Here is a 17,092-nt window from a genome sequence, read left to right as displayed (position 1 = left end):
CGCCACTTGGCGCCACAGAGGCGGATAGTCCGCGCCAAAGCGCTCCAAATCAACAGTGGCGCGAGCCAAACGGCACCTGATTGGTGACTATTTCGCGCCAAACACCACTTGGTTCCGCCATTCGGCGCCACTTGCCGCCTATGGAAGCATGACTGCATCGCAGGACTTTCTCACACAACTTTCAGTATTCGACTCGACAACACCTATGTAGACGCAGTTTTTCCTTCACAATTTCTACAAGATTTCACATAATTTTCAAAGAAGATGCCCCCAAAAGGCAACAAAGGCAGTAGCAAGGGGAAGAATGACAAACTTGAGCAGTCCAAGAAGGACCCCAATCAAAGAAGCCCAAATTGAGCTCCATGGCGAGGCCCCCTGCAAGCAGCAAAGATGACGAAGAGGATGAAGACCTTCGCGTGGTGGCGCTGGCTCAAGCTGATATACCCCTGTCCAAGATGTTGCTCCAGACCTTCCACCCCAGGCCCAAGAACAGGACCAGCACTCCCAAGCTTCACCTAAATCCCCTTCCAGTCACTATGCAAGTGAGGCTGAAGAGGAGGTTGCACAAGCAAGTCCTGATAAGTAATCATATAGGTCCAGATTATCCACTGCCTCCTATGGTAACTTTATGGACTTAAGTTGTGGACTGTAATTGTATTGTGTTAGCACTATACTGTGTGGTCATTTGTTATGTAAAAAACTTAGTGGGAGCATAAATGGTGTCTTTTTTTGATCGGTGCATCTTGGTTGATGGTTTTGTTGATAAAAAATGTATTATTTAGAGTGGTCTCGGTAATATGTTATTTCTTATTTCTTACAGCAGTACCATATAATTTATATTTATTTCAAATATGGGTATTTGTTGTCATGTATAGCAGGGCCTTCCTCTCCCGAGGAGAAAGAGGAAGAACCCACAAACAGGAGGTAGAGGAATATGGACGGTTCTGGAGCGAGGCGGAGGACCGTTAAGCTCAATGATGCTCAGGAGGAAGAGGCAAAGGAGTACTTACAACAAGCCTCTACAACAAGCGGGATGCCATGTGGGCCGAACCTGACAAGAAAGATGAGGCCTGTAAGAGGCTGGCCGACCAGTGTTTTTATTGACGGTTATGGAGCATTGCGTTTGTCACTATTTTTGACACCTAAAGAGCATTGTGTTTCTTACTATGACTGACACTTATTCATGGAGCTTTAATGTGTTCATGGATGTGATTGGATAGTTGGGTGATTGTTTTTGTAAGTGTGTGATGTATGTCATTAAAATTCCATAAAAATGTCATTTGTGATTTATTGTTGTCTTGTTACAAAGGTGTTGTGAATAATAGAGTACACAGCCACACAGGCAGAACCCTCCAGTAAGGACTTATAGAACAGGACTAGCAGTGTTTTTATTGACGGTTATGGAGCATTGCGTCTGTCACTATTTTTGACACTTAATGAGCATTGTGTTTTTACTATGATTGACACTTTTTCATGGAGCTTTGATATGTTTATGGATATTATTGGACAGTTGGATGATTGCTTTTGTTTGTGATGTATGCATATTTTCCTTATGTCATTAAAATTCCATAAAAATGTCATTTGTGATTTATTGTTGTCTTGTTACAAAGTTGTTGTGAATAATATATTGTTCGGGGCCAATTGGTAGAAGGGCTTAAATGTTTAATAGTGAAATAATAAATACTGCCAAATATTAATGCATGTATTTTTCCCTTAAATTACTATTTACTTTTGCTATCTAATAATTTACCAAAACAGCAAAAGTACTTTAGTAGTTTAGGAATACTTGATATACATTCTATTTTTTATATGCTAAACATGAATAAATTTTACTTTCTACAAATAACATGTCAGTACTAGACCTTTATCATTTATAGGACATATTGACACAAGAAATAATTGTCATGAGTGTTGGGTTTATTGCAATGTAATAAAGTTAAGTTTTTCATAACACAATTCAATATGACAAAAAAATTCATACAACAATACAATATGACAAAGAGCACTATGTTAAAGGTAATCTGGAGTATCGGTAATGGGTGAAAAATCTTTCAAAAGAGTTCCCATCTGTTTGCTTCCCTCCTAAAAGCATCTTATGTTAATGTTGTTCCGTGAAAATAATTCAACTAAAATGTGCTGAATATTGGTAGAATTCGAAGTTAAAACATGACGTTATTTTTGTGTTCGCCACTCGGCAAATATTGTTCTTTCATTACAGTCCCATATATGTTTTTCTGTGTTGTTACTTTGCCAACATGGTCATATATTTTGAAATTTCTTTAGATTTAACATGTTCCCCAGTTCTCAACAACATCAATGTGTACCAGAATGTCATTTCATGTGACATGAGCAATAAAAGAATGATTTCTAGGCAGTGTCTGTCAAAATGAAATCAGAGTGCAGGTACTCCTTATCTATACCTTTAACCAGACTAGTGCATCACACCAGTCCATAATGAAATACAATATCACAATCAATGTTTTCTAAGACAGTCTTTACTCCTGTGCAAAAGTACTACAAAATGTTGTCTAGACCATCTTATCCTGCCATGCAACCGCTCCCGCACTGCTGAAGTAATACTTGAACGTATCCCTCTGGCGTTTGGCAAGCTCAGTGTCCGTTTCCCCTGATGGGCCTGTCCAAATCCTCAGTGATGGCGGCAGTTCTCCAAGCTCCAGGATGAGGTTGTGCTGGGCATCCTCCTGGTCCAACATGCGGACGTCCAGTGCCTGATGGCGCTTCCTGATGAGGTTGTGCAGCATGATGGCAGCTTCAACGAGCAGGCGGACTGTGTCTGGTTTCTGTCTCATCTGGCCAAGGAAGCACTGGAACCGCAAGGCCAGAATACCAAAGGCGTTTTAAACAACACGCCTTGCCCTGGACAGCCTGTAGTTGAAGATCTTCTGCTGTTGGTCAAGGTTACGACGGCCATAGGGTTTCATCATGTACGTCCTCACGACGAAGGCATCGTCTCCCACGAAAAAGTACGGCATAGGGTGGTCGTCATCATCATGGGGTAGAGGAGCTGGATATGGGATGCCTAAAGTGCCACCATCAATGCACTCCTTCAGTTCACTCTTCTTGTAGATCCGGGCATAAGATTGATGGCCAACCCCACCCAGATCGATCCACAGGAACTGGTACTTTGAATCTACGAGAGCCATCAGGACAACCGAGAAGAACTGCTTGTAGTTGAAGTAAAGGCTGTCTGAGTTCTTGGGCTTCTGAATACGGATGTGCTTTCCATCCAAGGTTCCCAGACAGTGAGGAAGATTCCATCTGGCTTCAAAATCACCCGCAACCTAAAGCCAGCCTTCATTGGTTGTGGGGAGGGAGATGACTTCTGCAGCATACGCATCCACTATCGCTCTGGCTACATCAGGGACAAACTTCTGGATGGTTTCCTTGCCCACTCTAAAGTTGTAACCCAGCTCGGCATAGATGGCCCCAGTGGCGAGATGGCGCAGGAAGACGCACAACTTGAGACCAGGGGGAATGGCCTTCCTGAAGTGGGTGTCCTTCTTCTGCAGGTGGGGTGTAAGCATGATCAACAGCTCATCAATCATCTCTGGGGACAACCTGTTGCAGTTCTTGAACTTCCTCTTGTCATTCTCCCTCAGCTCATTCATGAGAGTATGGTACTGTCCACGTTCGGCGCTCAGCTGTGGGTGAAGCATGGGTCTAAACCACCATTTGTGCTTCCTTTTCTTCTTACGAGGCTCTTCTTCTTCAGGATTGGCCACCATAAGTTGATAGGCAGTGGCCACCTCAGCATCTCTCATGATCTTTTGATGGAGCAGCATCATCACTCCAACATTATCAAAAGCCTCGGACATATCGAAATTGTAAATATTTAGTAGAGATTTTGTTCATACAGCAGCTGAGGAGGTTCTGAACCAGGTAGTCGATGGCCGATAGTCGGCAAGTAGCGCAAAGTGGCGGCAAGTTTAAACCAATTTTGCGACCTTTGGCACAAACTAATCACCAAGTGGCGCAAAGTAGCCGTCCATCGGCGCAAATGGCGCCAACATGGTGAAATTTGGAATCAAATGGCCGTGTAATGGCGCGAACTGGCGCACCATTTTGAAGCAAGGCAGGTGGCATTTGGGCATGCCATATGACACCCAGTTTATTTCACTTGGCGACACACATGCCGAGCGAACATTAGTTCGGCGCCACAGCGAGCCACTACGCGCCAATCACATAATTTTTGGCGCGAACTGGCACCAACTGGCGCCGGCCCAGTGGACTCCTAGCATAACATTATCATTGCTATATGTTTCCTAAGTAGGTGTTGTATGTCTTTATCAATTTCAATCTATTTTATTTATAAAATTTCATAAATTACATTCGTGACATATATCCACGGATTACATAATAGCAAATTTATAGAAGTGAAAATCCTCGCACGCACGTATACAGAATTAACCTTATACGCACTGTAATAATGACTTTGCACGTAACCACACGTGTCTTCCACTTTCAGCCATCTTTGTATGTACCGCTCATGGAGACTGTTATCCTTATCCCTCTATATCATACCATTACTTAAAGGACAATTTCACCTTCATTAACATAAGGATTGAGAAAATGTAGCAATACTAGTAGAACACATCATTAAAAGTTTGAGGAAAATCGGACAATTCGTTCAGAAGTTATGAATTTTTGAAGTTTTTGTGCAGTCACCGCTGGATGAGAAGACTACTGCAGTGTATGATGTCACATGCGTACAACAATATAAGGAAAATATAAAGAGAATTTCACAAAATTTCATCTTTTGAAAAAAGTACAAATTCTCTTGACTCGTTACTGACATAAATATGGGTAATATTATTCCCATTGACTTTAGAAAGAGGCAAGTCAAGACATAGTGCTCTTTTATTATGCGAAAAAAGTGAAAATATGTTGAATTTTCTTTACATTCTCTTTATACTGTTGTACTCATATGACATCACGAGCCTTAGTAGTCTCCTCATCCAGCGGTTCCAACACAAAAATTTTAAAAATTCATAACTTTTGTATCGATTGTCCTATTTTCCTCAAACTTTCACTGATGTGTTCTACTAATATTGCTGCATTCTCTCAATCCTTATGTTTATGAAGGTGAACTTGTTCTTTAATTTTACCCTGCTGGGACACATGTTTGGATTGCCCCCGGCATCGGTCACAGTTCCACCCCAGTGAACCGGAAGTACATCAGCATCGATGTATTTCAGCAAGACGTCCTTCCAGCTCCCTACGTGTGCCAATCAAGTCAAAGGAGACGGTTGTCATTCCTCTACCGAACTCCTTTAATAGGTGCATTGTAACAGTATAGAATATCTGCAAATATTATTTTGGCATCGTTATATGAGTTCATATATCTATTAGATACTCTATTACATTTCTACTGCTTTGCACATGTGTGCTTAGTACCGACACTTTGTGTGGTATTGTTGTGTATATCGCTTTTATACATTTTACCATGTTTACTTTGGGAACATAAGCTGAACTGACATGAAATGACCTGAAATGAATTGAAGTGGAGATATTGCTCATTACTTGTGTGTCCGTGAGTTTGCATGGATGGATGTGAGTTTGTGTTTTTCAGTATCAAAAAGGGACTCGTCACAATGAAAGCACGTTAAAGTCACAAAATATTGATTACCTAACTCCGGTAAAATTCAGTTTTAACACTTCAGCTTTCTAAAGATATCTATTTAGAAGAAAAGGGAAAAACACTATAAAAACGGTATGAATGCAGGGACCACCAAGTTAACAATATTTTGACAAAATGAGCTCTGGAAACATGCAGATTATACATTCAAATATAAATGTGTCATTACAGCACCTTGCTCCGTCTAAAGAAAAAAAAATGAAAAATCCACATTTCAAACCATTCTTTTACAGGAAGGGACTTGCACCAGAAGTAGTTGTCAGACTTTTGCTTTTAAAACGAAACAAACGTCAAACTGATTGATAGCTTTGTTCATCGATACTTCGATCTGAATATCTAATGATTTGATATCATGTAAATTATACCATTATGATCACATATGATATACACCCCTTATAGATGAAATCTGAAATCTAATATTGTATATAAAAATTACATCAAAAAGTCTAAATCATAATCCCTAGGTGAATGGGTTTTGAGACGGAAATAGTTACGTACAGAACAATTTTTTTTTTTTTGGTCAAATGTCATATGAAGTTAGAAAATATTTTTCTTTGCACTAGTTGCTCCAATCTCTTAAATACAAGATAAGATCATTATACCTCCGATGACTTTAATCTTCTCCCGCGTGCCTTCACTAAGGAAAGGCTTCAGTACAATGTAGACTGCCGGGAAAATCTTCGTCGGTCTCACAACAAATAGACGGTGAATTATTTCCGGGTAGTGTTGCTCGAACAGACAAGCAATCTTAATTTTCAGTTTTGAAATGGGAAAAAAACAATCAAGCAAGGACGAATATGAAAGTTAACAAGCACAATACAATACAACAACAACAACAACAACAACAACAACAACAATAACAGCAACAAAGCAAGAAGAGAATATCAAACAAGGTCACAACTGTGTAAGGATAATATTGTGTTGTTATTCGTTCCTGCACGCTGATTGCGTCTGAGTGAAAAAAAAAAAGCCAGAAGGGTCTGTTTTTCACTCTTTTAATTCCTGCTGTTTCACCATGACCACTACTGGTAAAAAGCGAGTCGATAATATATGCGTTAATCTACATGTACATTGTATTTTGGCCACAGGAGAGAGCATGTTGGGTTTTTTGTTTTTGTTTTTGATCAGTTTATATAATTTATATCTTTATCGTAATATCATTATGATAATGAGGAGTTTAACTGTAAAAACCCTACAAAAATAGATATATCCATACAACACATTTACTTGTGAGCGTAATTCTTTTTAGTTGTGCAAATGCATTTCCGAAATCCGAGCCAATCTTAGATTTATATCGACCAATTCGAACCTTATTTATGTTGTATGTACAAACGCTTCAAAAAGACGAATAAAGTCCACTCACCTCCGTCATTACATTCATACCCGGTTTCCACATGTGCGATGTGCCCAGGTGTTCGAGATCGACAATTATCGTAATGCCCTCGATATTGCGACCAAGCTGGAAAACAAATCAATCAATCAGTCAATCAATCATGAATGAATGAACTGATCAACTGATCTTTCAAAGAGCATCTTAAAATAAAATAAAAGTTGTGTCGCTGATATTATCTCTGCCATAGGCGCCGGAATTGGGGGGGGGGGGGGGGGGGAGGCGGCCGCCCCCCCCCCCCCCCCCATCCAAAAACGCATTTTTGCCCCCCAAAAAAGCCCCCCCCCAAAAAAAAAAAAAAAAAAAAAAAAATAATAATAAATAAATAAATAAATGTATTATATATATATGTATATATATATATATATATATATATATATATATATATAAATACATATACATAATACAAATAGGGAAATTCATTAGCTACGACTAGTAATTCTAACAAATGTTTAGACATTCATTTTTCGTTGCATGTGAGCAGATTATCTCAACCGCATTCAACGGTAACCGTTGCAGTTTTTAGAGGCCTTTGGCTATGGAAAATCGTGTAAATATCAAAATTTTAGCTTTAAGCACTGGCGGATTTAGAGGCGGGCACAACTGGCCAATGCCAACCCTCCTTTTGAAGCAACATTTTAAAAATTCTTTTTTGTTTTGTAATTATCATATGTGTGCCCCCCCCCCCCTTGAGAAAAAAAAAAGATCTTCCATACGTCCCTCTCCCACCGCTAGTTGTTACTAACGTGACACCTGACGTAGGTAGCGCTCCCGGAAAATAGTTTTAACCCCCGCCCGCACCGCTCCCCCCCCCCCCCTTCTTAATTTCTAAAGCGAAAAAATATAGCTACAAACGGCAGTTTCTGGACTGTAAAATGTCAAAATGTTCAAGCTCGCTCGCTCCGCTCGCTTGCATTCAATCGCTATGCCATTCTCCTGATGTTGCTGCCAGTACTAGTAATTGCCAGCAGTTGCGCCCGGTGCGTCCCCCCCCCCTTAATTTCCAAAGCGAAAAAAAGTAAAGCTACAAACGGCAATTTTTATACTGTAAAATGTCACAATTTTCAAGCTCGCTCGCATTTAATCGTTATGCCATTGTAAACGAAAATGTTACTGCCAGTAATTGCCAGCAGTTGCGCCTGGGCCGCCCTACCCCCTCCCCTTAATTTCCAAAGCGAAAAAAAAAAAATATAGCTACAAACGGCAGTTTTGGGACTGTAAAATGTCAAAATTTTCAAGCTCGCTCGCTTTGCTCTCTCGCATTTAATTGTTATGCCATTCTCACAATGTTGCTGCCAGTAATTGCCAGCAGTTGAGCCCGGTGCGCCTCCCCCTTAATTTCCAAAGCGAAAAACATAGCTACGAACGGCAGATTTTGGACTGTAGAATGTCAAAATTTTCAAGCTCGCTCGCTTCGCTGGCTCGCATTGAATCTTTATGCCATTCTCCTAATGTTGCTGCCAGTTATTGCCAGCAGTTGCGCCCGGTGCGCCCCCTTATTTTCCAAAGAGAAAGATATAGCTACATACGGCAGTTTTGGGACTGTAAAATGTCAGAATTTTCAAGCTCGCTCGCTCCGCTCGCTCGGATTTTATTGTAATGCAATTCTCCTGAATACTAGTAGATGTTGCTGACAGTAATTTGTCGTTTTTCACCGTCATGCCATAATCCATGTAAGGAAAACTTACAATGTTACTCAATGCGTTGTTGAATGTATCACATTCCGTAACGTATTTGTAGTCCCATTAAGTTTGCAGACTGACAGCACACGCACACACGCACAAGCATACACACCCTCAAAACTACTTTTCCACAAGTTGCCCCCCCCCCCCCATGTCTCGACCCATATATGCATGTATATATATATATATATATATATATATATATATATATATATATATATATATTGTGTGTGTGTGTGCGTGTATGTGTGTGTATGTGTATATTGTGTAATATATGTATGGTCTATCGTGAGCCCCCTCCAATATTTGCCCCCCCCCCCCCCCCATCCAAAACTGCTTCCGGCGCGCCTGATCTCTGGAACACACTCCATGTGTATGAGTGTCAGAGTGTGCGATAATTGTGATGGAGTGATGAAGCAGTGATAACTAAACTTGCACGACCATCTTGATCACTGAATATGTATACTGTCGGAAGAAGCTAATTGCTTGTTTCAATTTACTCCCTGTTGTTTTCGTGCGTACGTGTGTGTGTGTGTGTGAGTGTGTGTGTGTGTGGGTTTCTTTACTCAATTGTGATTTCTAGCTGAACTTCAGCTGCATTTGCAGTAGGCTGTTTCGCCCCAAGATATGAAATATACATATTGTGGTTAAATTGTCGCATAGTTCAACGACAGAACAGAAGAAGCATTATCAGTTTTTTTTTTTCTTTTTTCTTTTTTAAAACCTTGAGAAAACTGATAACAAGAAAAATTAGTCTGCTCTTTTTTCTCGGGGGATTTCAGGGGGCGAGTAAACATTCTTATGCACCAGCAAACTGAATGTTTTTCTAAATCTATAAAGTGTAGATATAATCTATTGCCTTAAACCTCGAAAAGAACTGAAGTAACTGTCCAACTTACTTTTCTCGAAACTGCTTCTTGCTCTTTTGTAAGCCGTTCCAGAATGTGGATATTTGTCTTGATAACATCACCTGCTTTCACGGAGTACAACATACCTGTGGGAAACATGCGAAACAGCAAAGATTCGAATTAATATTATTGTATGCACTGAAATCACACATAATGTACATAGATACAGATACTATCAAATAGTCACAATATTGATTATGCATCACCTCACAGACACTTATTTTGATTGATTTTGACAGACATTTAATGTATTATATACGTAATCTCCTCTTGAATAACGGTTTTGTCAGATTATTTTCAAATAAACACCTAAAAAAGCATATTTGCATCTACTTAGCAATAATTCCCTACAAGAAGAAAAAAATACAATAGTTCCTATTACATGAACTTGTAAACCAAAACATGATATTTCAGACATTATTGTGCAAAAATCTAAGTCAATGACATTATCACATTCGTCAATCTTCTTTACGTAGTGTGGTTGCTACCATTGCTGCTACAAACATATACGTGCAAGATTTTATGACTATCCCATTCTTATGTTCGATTTTTCAACCATTTTGGTCTGGTTTTACATTATTTTTCGACGTCTACCAGAAAATGAAAAAAAAATTACTTTTAGAATGCACTAAATCAAATCAAAACATCAAAACAACATGCATCGGAAAGTTTCGTGGTAGGTATATACGTTCGAACACTTTAAACTTCGGGCATGATGTAATAAAGATATGGAATTTTTGAGAATGGTAAAGAATCTGCTATTAACATACTACAAAATGATTTTGCTAAATTGATGTTTTGTATTCTTATGTAGACACATTATCTCTCTCTCATATATATATATATATATATATATATATATATATATATGTTGCGAATTCACGTATTGGCTCCAATATAACGAAGAATCAAGAAATAAACTAGTAATGCATTATTTCGCCAATAAGAATAAGTTCCCCGTCGAGACTCCTGAAGAAGGTGGAGGCCACCGAAAATTTGAGTCGCTCAATAAACTCATTCTTATTGGCGAAATAATGCATTACTAGTTCATTTCTTGATTCTTCGTTATATATATATATATATATATATATATATATATATATATATAATTATATAATCAATATAATCAATTGTTATTCATATCAGTGTACTTGCGTGTTGTTTGTACAATGTGTGTGTGTGTGTGTGACTATAATTCAATTTGCAAATGTATACCAGATGCAGTACCTACGCAGTACCTTTTGGGTCGACGTTGCCAAGGGGGGCAATCCAAACGATGTGACATTCTTTGTCCAGCCCCACGGCGCCTCCCGGCCAGTACTTTAGGCAAACCTTGAGGAGGCATTGACGAAGGGGCGGACTGTCATTCCATCTACACTCAAACCTGGCGCATGTTAGTTTATATGTTTGTACTCTAAAAATTCACACCATAATAATCCCTCAGCCCTAAAGTTAACCTAGAGTATTGATTTCGTTTTTTTCGCATTTATACGGCAAGAAATAATTAAGAAAATGAAATTTAAGGAGTTAATGTGCGAGTATGATGCAGTAATTAAGTTCCTCCATGCAACTCCCTAAATTCTTTAGAATGGAAATCATTTTCTGGAATTGCGTTTAGGGACAAATCCAAAATTAGACTTTAAAATTAGATTGACTTCTAAGTCTATCAGATTGAGATTTTCAGACTAATTTTGCACTTGTCACTCATCTAAACCCAAGGAATTTAGAGAGACAGCAATATAATAAATATGTCCTATGGTCAATATGGTAAGATGGTAAGAATAACATGCAAGCAAAGTGTATACTTAAAGTATAACAAATGGTCGTAGAACTAAACATATTTTACAGGGATTGCTCATTATCATAATACACATCCATGTCACAATTATTTCATATGAAGTAGAGAGATACAGCCACTTTGTCAGCTTCCAACTTAGGCTAGCAAAGATTCTGAAATCAATTCCATTCAAATAATAAATTCTAAAATAATGCGTTCTTCAATTTAATACATACTATTGATAGGCTTTTTTTTTCTTAAGAAAAAGAGATCTCAAATGGCGGGGAAAAAGTCCAATCTCTGGTTATAATAACGCATCTTGGACTCCGTTATAAAAACACGTATAGCAACCCAGAGTTAGAGGCCAAGGCATCATTACTATCATATCCCTGTCCTCTTAAAATGGGTCGGCAACTCTGAATTTAACTGCAGCTTATCCTATAAATAGTATAAAGAGACAGAACTGGTTCAATTTTTCAAATCTCCACAAGAAGTAAAAGATAACAAAGATTAACTTTAATTTGCGACAAAGTATAGAACGTTAATCGAAAACGATTTGTAGATATTTCATATTTCTCCAGTGAATATTACGATGTACAGGACCTCGATAGGTTTAATAGTAATTAGCCAAAGTTATGTTTAAAATGCATTACCTGTGGAAATGTGGTCTCTGGGACTCAACCAGTTAAGCATTGCTTAAGATTATACTTTAGTCTATTTGGCAGTAATGCTGCACCCTTAATGGGGTTTTTGCATGACATCAGAGACGGAAGTCATTTATACACATTAGGAAATCAGTCTCTGATGCCATAGTACAAGACAGCCTTGAACAAATTGCTTGGTCACCCCAATGTGAACAATAGTATTGCTCAACAGAGATAAAACACATAAACACAGATGTCCTTCTGAGAAAGTCTCAACACGCTTCTCTCTGGAGAAGAATCAATATCATGTAAATGACTGTCATTACAGTCACATTAATCAGGTAAGTTTTGTTTCTGTCTAATTTACATTTTTACGGCAATTGTACGATAGCAGTTTGACTAAGTCTTTCTTTATAGTAAGCCATGAGAATTCCTTTCCCGGTTTCAGCACGGTGCTTTAAACTGAAAGTCACTTGTGCACATTAGCCCCGTCATTAACAATAGCCTTTTACAGAGGCTTTGCAACTTGTTTTGACTTTAGCTGAGAGGGTTGGCAATTAACAATCCAATCAGTGTGTGTATGGGTGTGTGTGTGTCTGTGTGTGTCTGTGTGTGTTTACAGCCATTGTTGATATGATATGTAATACCAATCAACACGTGTAAGATGTATAGCACGTGCTAACTTAACATTATTGCGCTAGATACGCAAGAGTTATGTGGATGATGTGTTTTTATTCCCCCTGGCATGGTATTAACATTATTTTATAAATTCTTGCTTTTATAAGAAAAAAAAAGGTCTAAATGTACATCAAACATACAATAAGGTAAATTAAAAAAAAATCTGATTGCATTCATATTCTGCATAATTTCAAATATTTTTACTTACTTCAGGCATCTGAAACCACTCAAGAATTGTATCCACGCGGTTCTGACTACGCCATATCAGATCCTATACGAATATAGATAAGATAAAGACAAATGATTAGACACAATAGATTAAGATAAACATGTGCAAAAGACCCCCCCCCCAATACTGAGCAACAATGAATACATTCCATTGTCACTTTTTCAACCACTTACGGACTTTCGTCAATTAATAACTTGTACAGATGGTTTAATGCACTCTTTTGTATCGATACAACTATTATACTATGCTGTACGTGCATTAGTTTTTGCTTGCCAACTTGTGGGTCATTTTGAGAATAAATTTCCTTAACTATAGGTTCTCAACCTGTATTTACAGTGTTCACGTCAAGCCCCAATCTCGTTTACTTTTCTAGCGCCTGTGTATGCCTTTGAGTGGGTGTGAGGGCATGTGTGTGTGTTTGTTTTTTTCAAACATTGTGAGAGAAAATGTTAATATTAAAACTATGAAAGTGCATACTTTCAACAAAATTCTTTTTGCTCAACAAATTTTCTTCAGTTAAGTTTGGTTTTGACTCCCAACTTCCTAGTGATTTTAAAACACAACCATTCCCTGCTAATGTTTCGTTGGTAAGTTCAACGGTAATGTTGTCAAGCAGTAAAGATAATGATATCATATCAAGTTAATAATAGCAAGAATGCTTCCCGTAATACCTACAAGTTAATCATTAATTAGAAATTTGTTTTTCCACAGTATGCTTCCTTCTCTTCTCTGCTTTGTCAATGTAACTCATTAACGCACCTGTCTATAATTCAATTCAATCTATTTCTTCTTTTTTTTCTGCCACAGAGTAAACATGAAAAAAAAAAAAGAATATCTGGAGTCCACAATATTGACTTTGTAATGAATGACTGTGTAATGAATACTAGTGGCAAATTTATTGTAAGAGCTTTGTTATGATCAATGTAAAAGTTCTCAGAAGAAAAAATTTCGCATGAAAACAACTTTTTTTTTTCTAAACGAGTTGGATTTCAAGAAAGAGAGAGAGAGAGAGAGAGAAAGAACGAGAAAGAGAGAAGACGCGATAAATGGCTAAATCAGCGCAAAATAGTCTAATGTAATCATTGACCCATAAATACCAGAGTAAATAATTATGGTTTGTACTCACTTGTCTGAACATCTCCTCGGCCTTTTTCACTGAAAACTTTCGTGCTGAAGACATAAAACACCAAACATTTAGCACCCTAAATTCCAATTAAATTCAACATTTAAGCATACTCAATAGAATTAGCGCTTTATCAAAATACAATAATCAAAATTTCATCAAACTCGGACCCAATATAAGAAAGTTACTCTGTTTTGAGCGTCAAATTATTATTCTGTTTTACTGCTAAGTAAACACAAAATGACACTTTTTTCATAATGCTTTTGTGAAGTTACAAAATTTGGGAGCTGTGTGGTTATGACATCAACACCTCATCTTTATTTGCGTATTTATTGTGGTTGAGAGAGAGAGAGAAATGAGAGAAAGAGGGACAAAGAGAAAGAGAGAAGAGAGAAGACTATTGACCAGATGCATAATCCGTTATAGTCTTCACGTTGGTCACTCTTTCATATTTTCTTTTGTTTATTTAACGCAACAAATAGCATTGTTGTTATAACAGAGACTCATTAATTTTCATTGACTTTACCTCCTATTTTTGGTAATCCCGAACGGACTGGCACTACTTGTTAATGGCAGGTGTTGTGACGTAAATCGACTTTATTCTACTATTCGCAGATAATTCAAGCAAAAAACAAGTCCAATCACTTTACTAGCAAGCGCAGGAAAGGGAGAGAATAAAATGCATGCGCTCAAGAGCGGTTTTGCTGAAGATGTAAGTTCAATAAGATATAGAAAATACACAATATCACCGGCAAACTTCTCATAATTTGAAAGTTTGTATTTGTTTTTCGCTTTTATTTTCAATGAGGGAAAGGGAAAAACTCACCTCTCAAAAAACGTAAAAGCACATGGTCGTTGTGTCGAGGCTGCAGTACATCGCTCAAATTTGTTTTCATCTGAAAATGACGGAAGAAAATAAAAACACAAGCACACAATAAGTGATCACAATTCATATGAGAAGACATTGCGTGACAAATTGCGACTGGAATAAATCGAACAATTACAGAGCTAAGGCATATGTTTATGTATAGATATATCATGTTTTGAATGGATGGATGAAAAAAGAAAAAAAAACACCAAAAATATAAGAGAACTCGCATTTGACAGATAATTCAGACGATTTTCTTACAAAAAATTATGATTATTCGACTAATAATAGATAAACAAATTGCAACGTTCCTTTGACTTTGACTTCACATGGGAAAGTGTAGCATGATTATGTGTTTCATATTTGATTCAAAGGCTAATCCGAAAAGCCAATATAATATATATTCAAGTTCAAGTTAATTTCATCATGCAATAGCAAGCAGGTGTTTGACAGATCAAAGCGCAACCTATTCAGAACTTTTGTGAGGGTAATATTTTACAATCTTCCTCTTTGAAGCCTATAGCTTCCCACATTTTCTTTTTTGTTAGTGCTATCGCAACCTATGGGGGGAAAAGAAAAGAAATCTAGAAATATTTTTGTTCTATATGATAATACATACATGTGTGATAACAAAAATTAGACTCCTGATAGATATTGTCATTGGTCATGTGAATGTTCCTGTTTTGTGTACATGCTTAAGACTCACTTTTCATGACATGACAATCACAACACTTATCAAAATTATGATCATATGCTATTTCAGAAGTAATACTCATTGCACAATTAGTGTCTCCCCGAAGCTATACAGATGAATTTCCGTCCTTTGATACAAATAACTGACGGGAAAACATGATTCTATGTCGAAGCTCCTGTTTGTTTGTTTGTTTGTTTGTTTTTTGTTCCATAAATCAACCCGTTACACTATGAGTAAAGTCCACAGTACCCCTATAACTACTATTTTCGTATAGTCGTCGCACAATAGGCAACAAAATATGTCACTATTGATTAATAAGAAGACAAGCAACAGCATTTTCCAAAACCCACTACAACATAATTTGCTTTCAAAAGGCGCTAAATCCATCATTTTTCAATGGATATAGCGCCTTTTGGTTGCAAGCTCTTCATATAGACTCAACGACAATATGATTCAGCTAGTCCTCGCAGAGTGATAGAGGAACTGTAATTTCACACTCTATAGGCTATCCATGTGAAAAAATAGTGTTAACAGAAACCCCAGATTTGCCTTTTATTTAAGCATGATGATGGTTTTCTACTTTAGAAATGAAAAAGTAAATAGTTGATAGATTCAAACAAGAAAGGGAAACTGACCAGAATAATCATATACATGAACGAATATGAATAAAGAAGATGGGATCCCATCGGGATGGAATCCGATTTTCTGTGCTCCGTTGCATTCACTGAAGAATAGTAAAACCTAATCTACTTTTGTAATGACAGTACAATAATTGGCTATCTTGAATAGTAATTCTTAACTGTTCATACGATGTAAAATTCTTCCATTTCAAATTGATTTACAGGTTTATGAAATACAAAATCAAGATTCAAGATTCAAGATTCAAATCATTTATTATCATGCACTCTTAAAGGCATAACAATCTTTTCAACAGTTTCCATTTCAAAATTTCACATTGAAAGGAAAATAAGTATGTAATGTATACATAACTGAAAGACAAGTAACATAACACTATAGACAAAGTACATCAAATACACATATCATAATAATGAAAGTATTGCACTTGGTCCCAGTACGGGAAATATACCGATTGCAAGGCATCTGCCTGCTTGGCACTCAAATCTCCGAGTCGTCCGCTCATTTTGTCCCCTCAGCGGAGAATACAAGCAGAATATTTCCAAATCAATAAGCAAAATTAGTAGAATATTCATGTATTTCTCACAACGAAGAGCGCACGAAAATCACGCACAAGAAGACTGCAAGATCCACGTTTGTATGCTATCGCTAAGTGACTCTCGATATCATTGCTGCACAAGTTGCTGGTGTGTTTGTGGCTGGCTCCAGTCAACAAAAAATGCACAACTTCCGGGAGTAACAGCACGTGCACACTTTATACGCAAGCATAAAAGTGCCCCGAGAAGGCGATTTGTGCATGAAACTCTC

General features: G+C 37.6%; 1 protein-coding gene across 1 annotated transcript in view; it reads right to left on the bottom strand.

Annotated features, from left to right (window-relative positions):
* The window catches only part of LOC140227606 (SEC14-like protein 2), a 29,448-nt gene extending 12,658 nt beyond the window's left edge, over positions 1–16,790 (bottom strand). Inside the window, exons 1-9 of the mRNA XM_072308022.1 lie at positions 16,737–16,790; positions 14,914–14,983; positions 14,091–14,134; positions 12,944–13,006; positions 10,875–10,968; positions 9,628–9,722; positions 7,020–7,115; positions 6,259–6,403; positions 5,127–5,236 (exon numbers count right to left, since the gene is read on the bottom strand). Of these exons, the coding sequence (XP_072164123.1) occupies positions 5,127–5,236; positions 6,259–6,403; positions 7,020–7,115; positions 9,628–9,722; positions 10,875–10,968; positions 12,944–13,006; positions 14,091–14,134; positions 14,914–14,983; positions 16,737–16,790 (771 nt within the window). The remainder of the gene's footprint in view (positions 1–5,126; positions 5,237–6,258; positions 6,404–7,019; positions 7,116–9,627; positions 9,723–10,874; positions 10,969–12,943; positions 13,007–14,090; positions 14,135–14,913; positions 14,984–16,736) is intronic.
* Positions 16,791–17,092: the final 302 nt, after the last annotated feature.

This window comes from Diadema setosum, chromosome 4, assembly GCF_964275005.1.
Source record: "Diadema setosum chromosome 4, eeDiaSeto1, whole genome shotgun sequence".
In the NCBI taxonomy this organism is placed as follows: domain Eukaryota; kingdom Metazoa; phylum Echinodermata; class Echinoidea; order Diadematoida; family Diadematidae; genus Diadema; species Diadema setosum.
The sequence above is the reverse complement of the archived record's forward strand: the minus strand, read 5'-3'. Positions and strand labels throughout refer to the sequence as shown.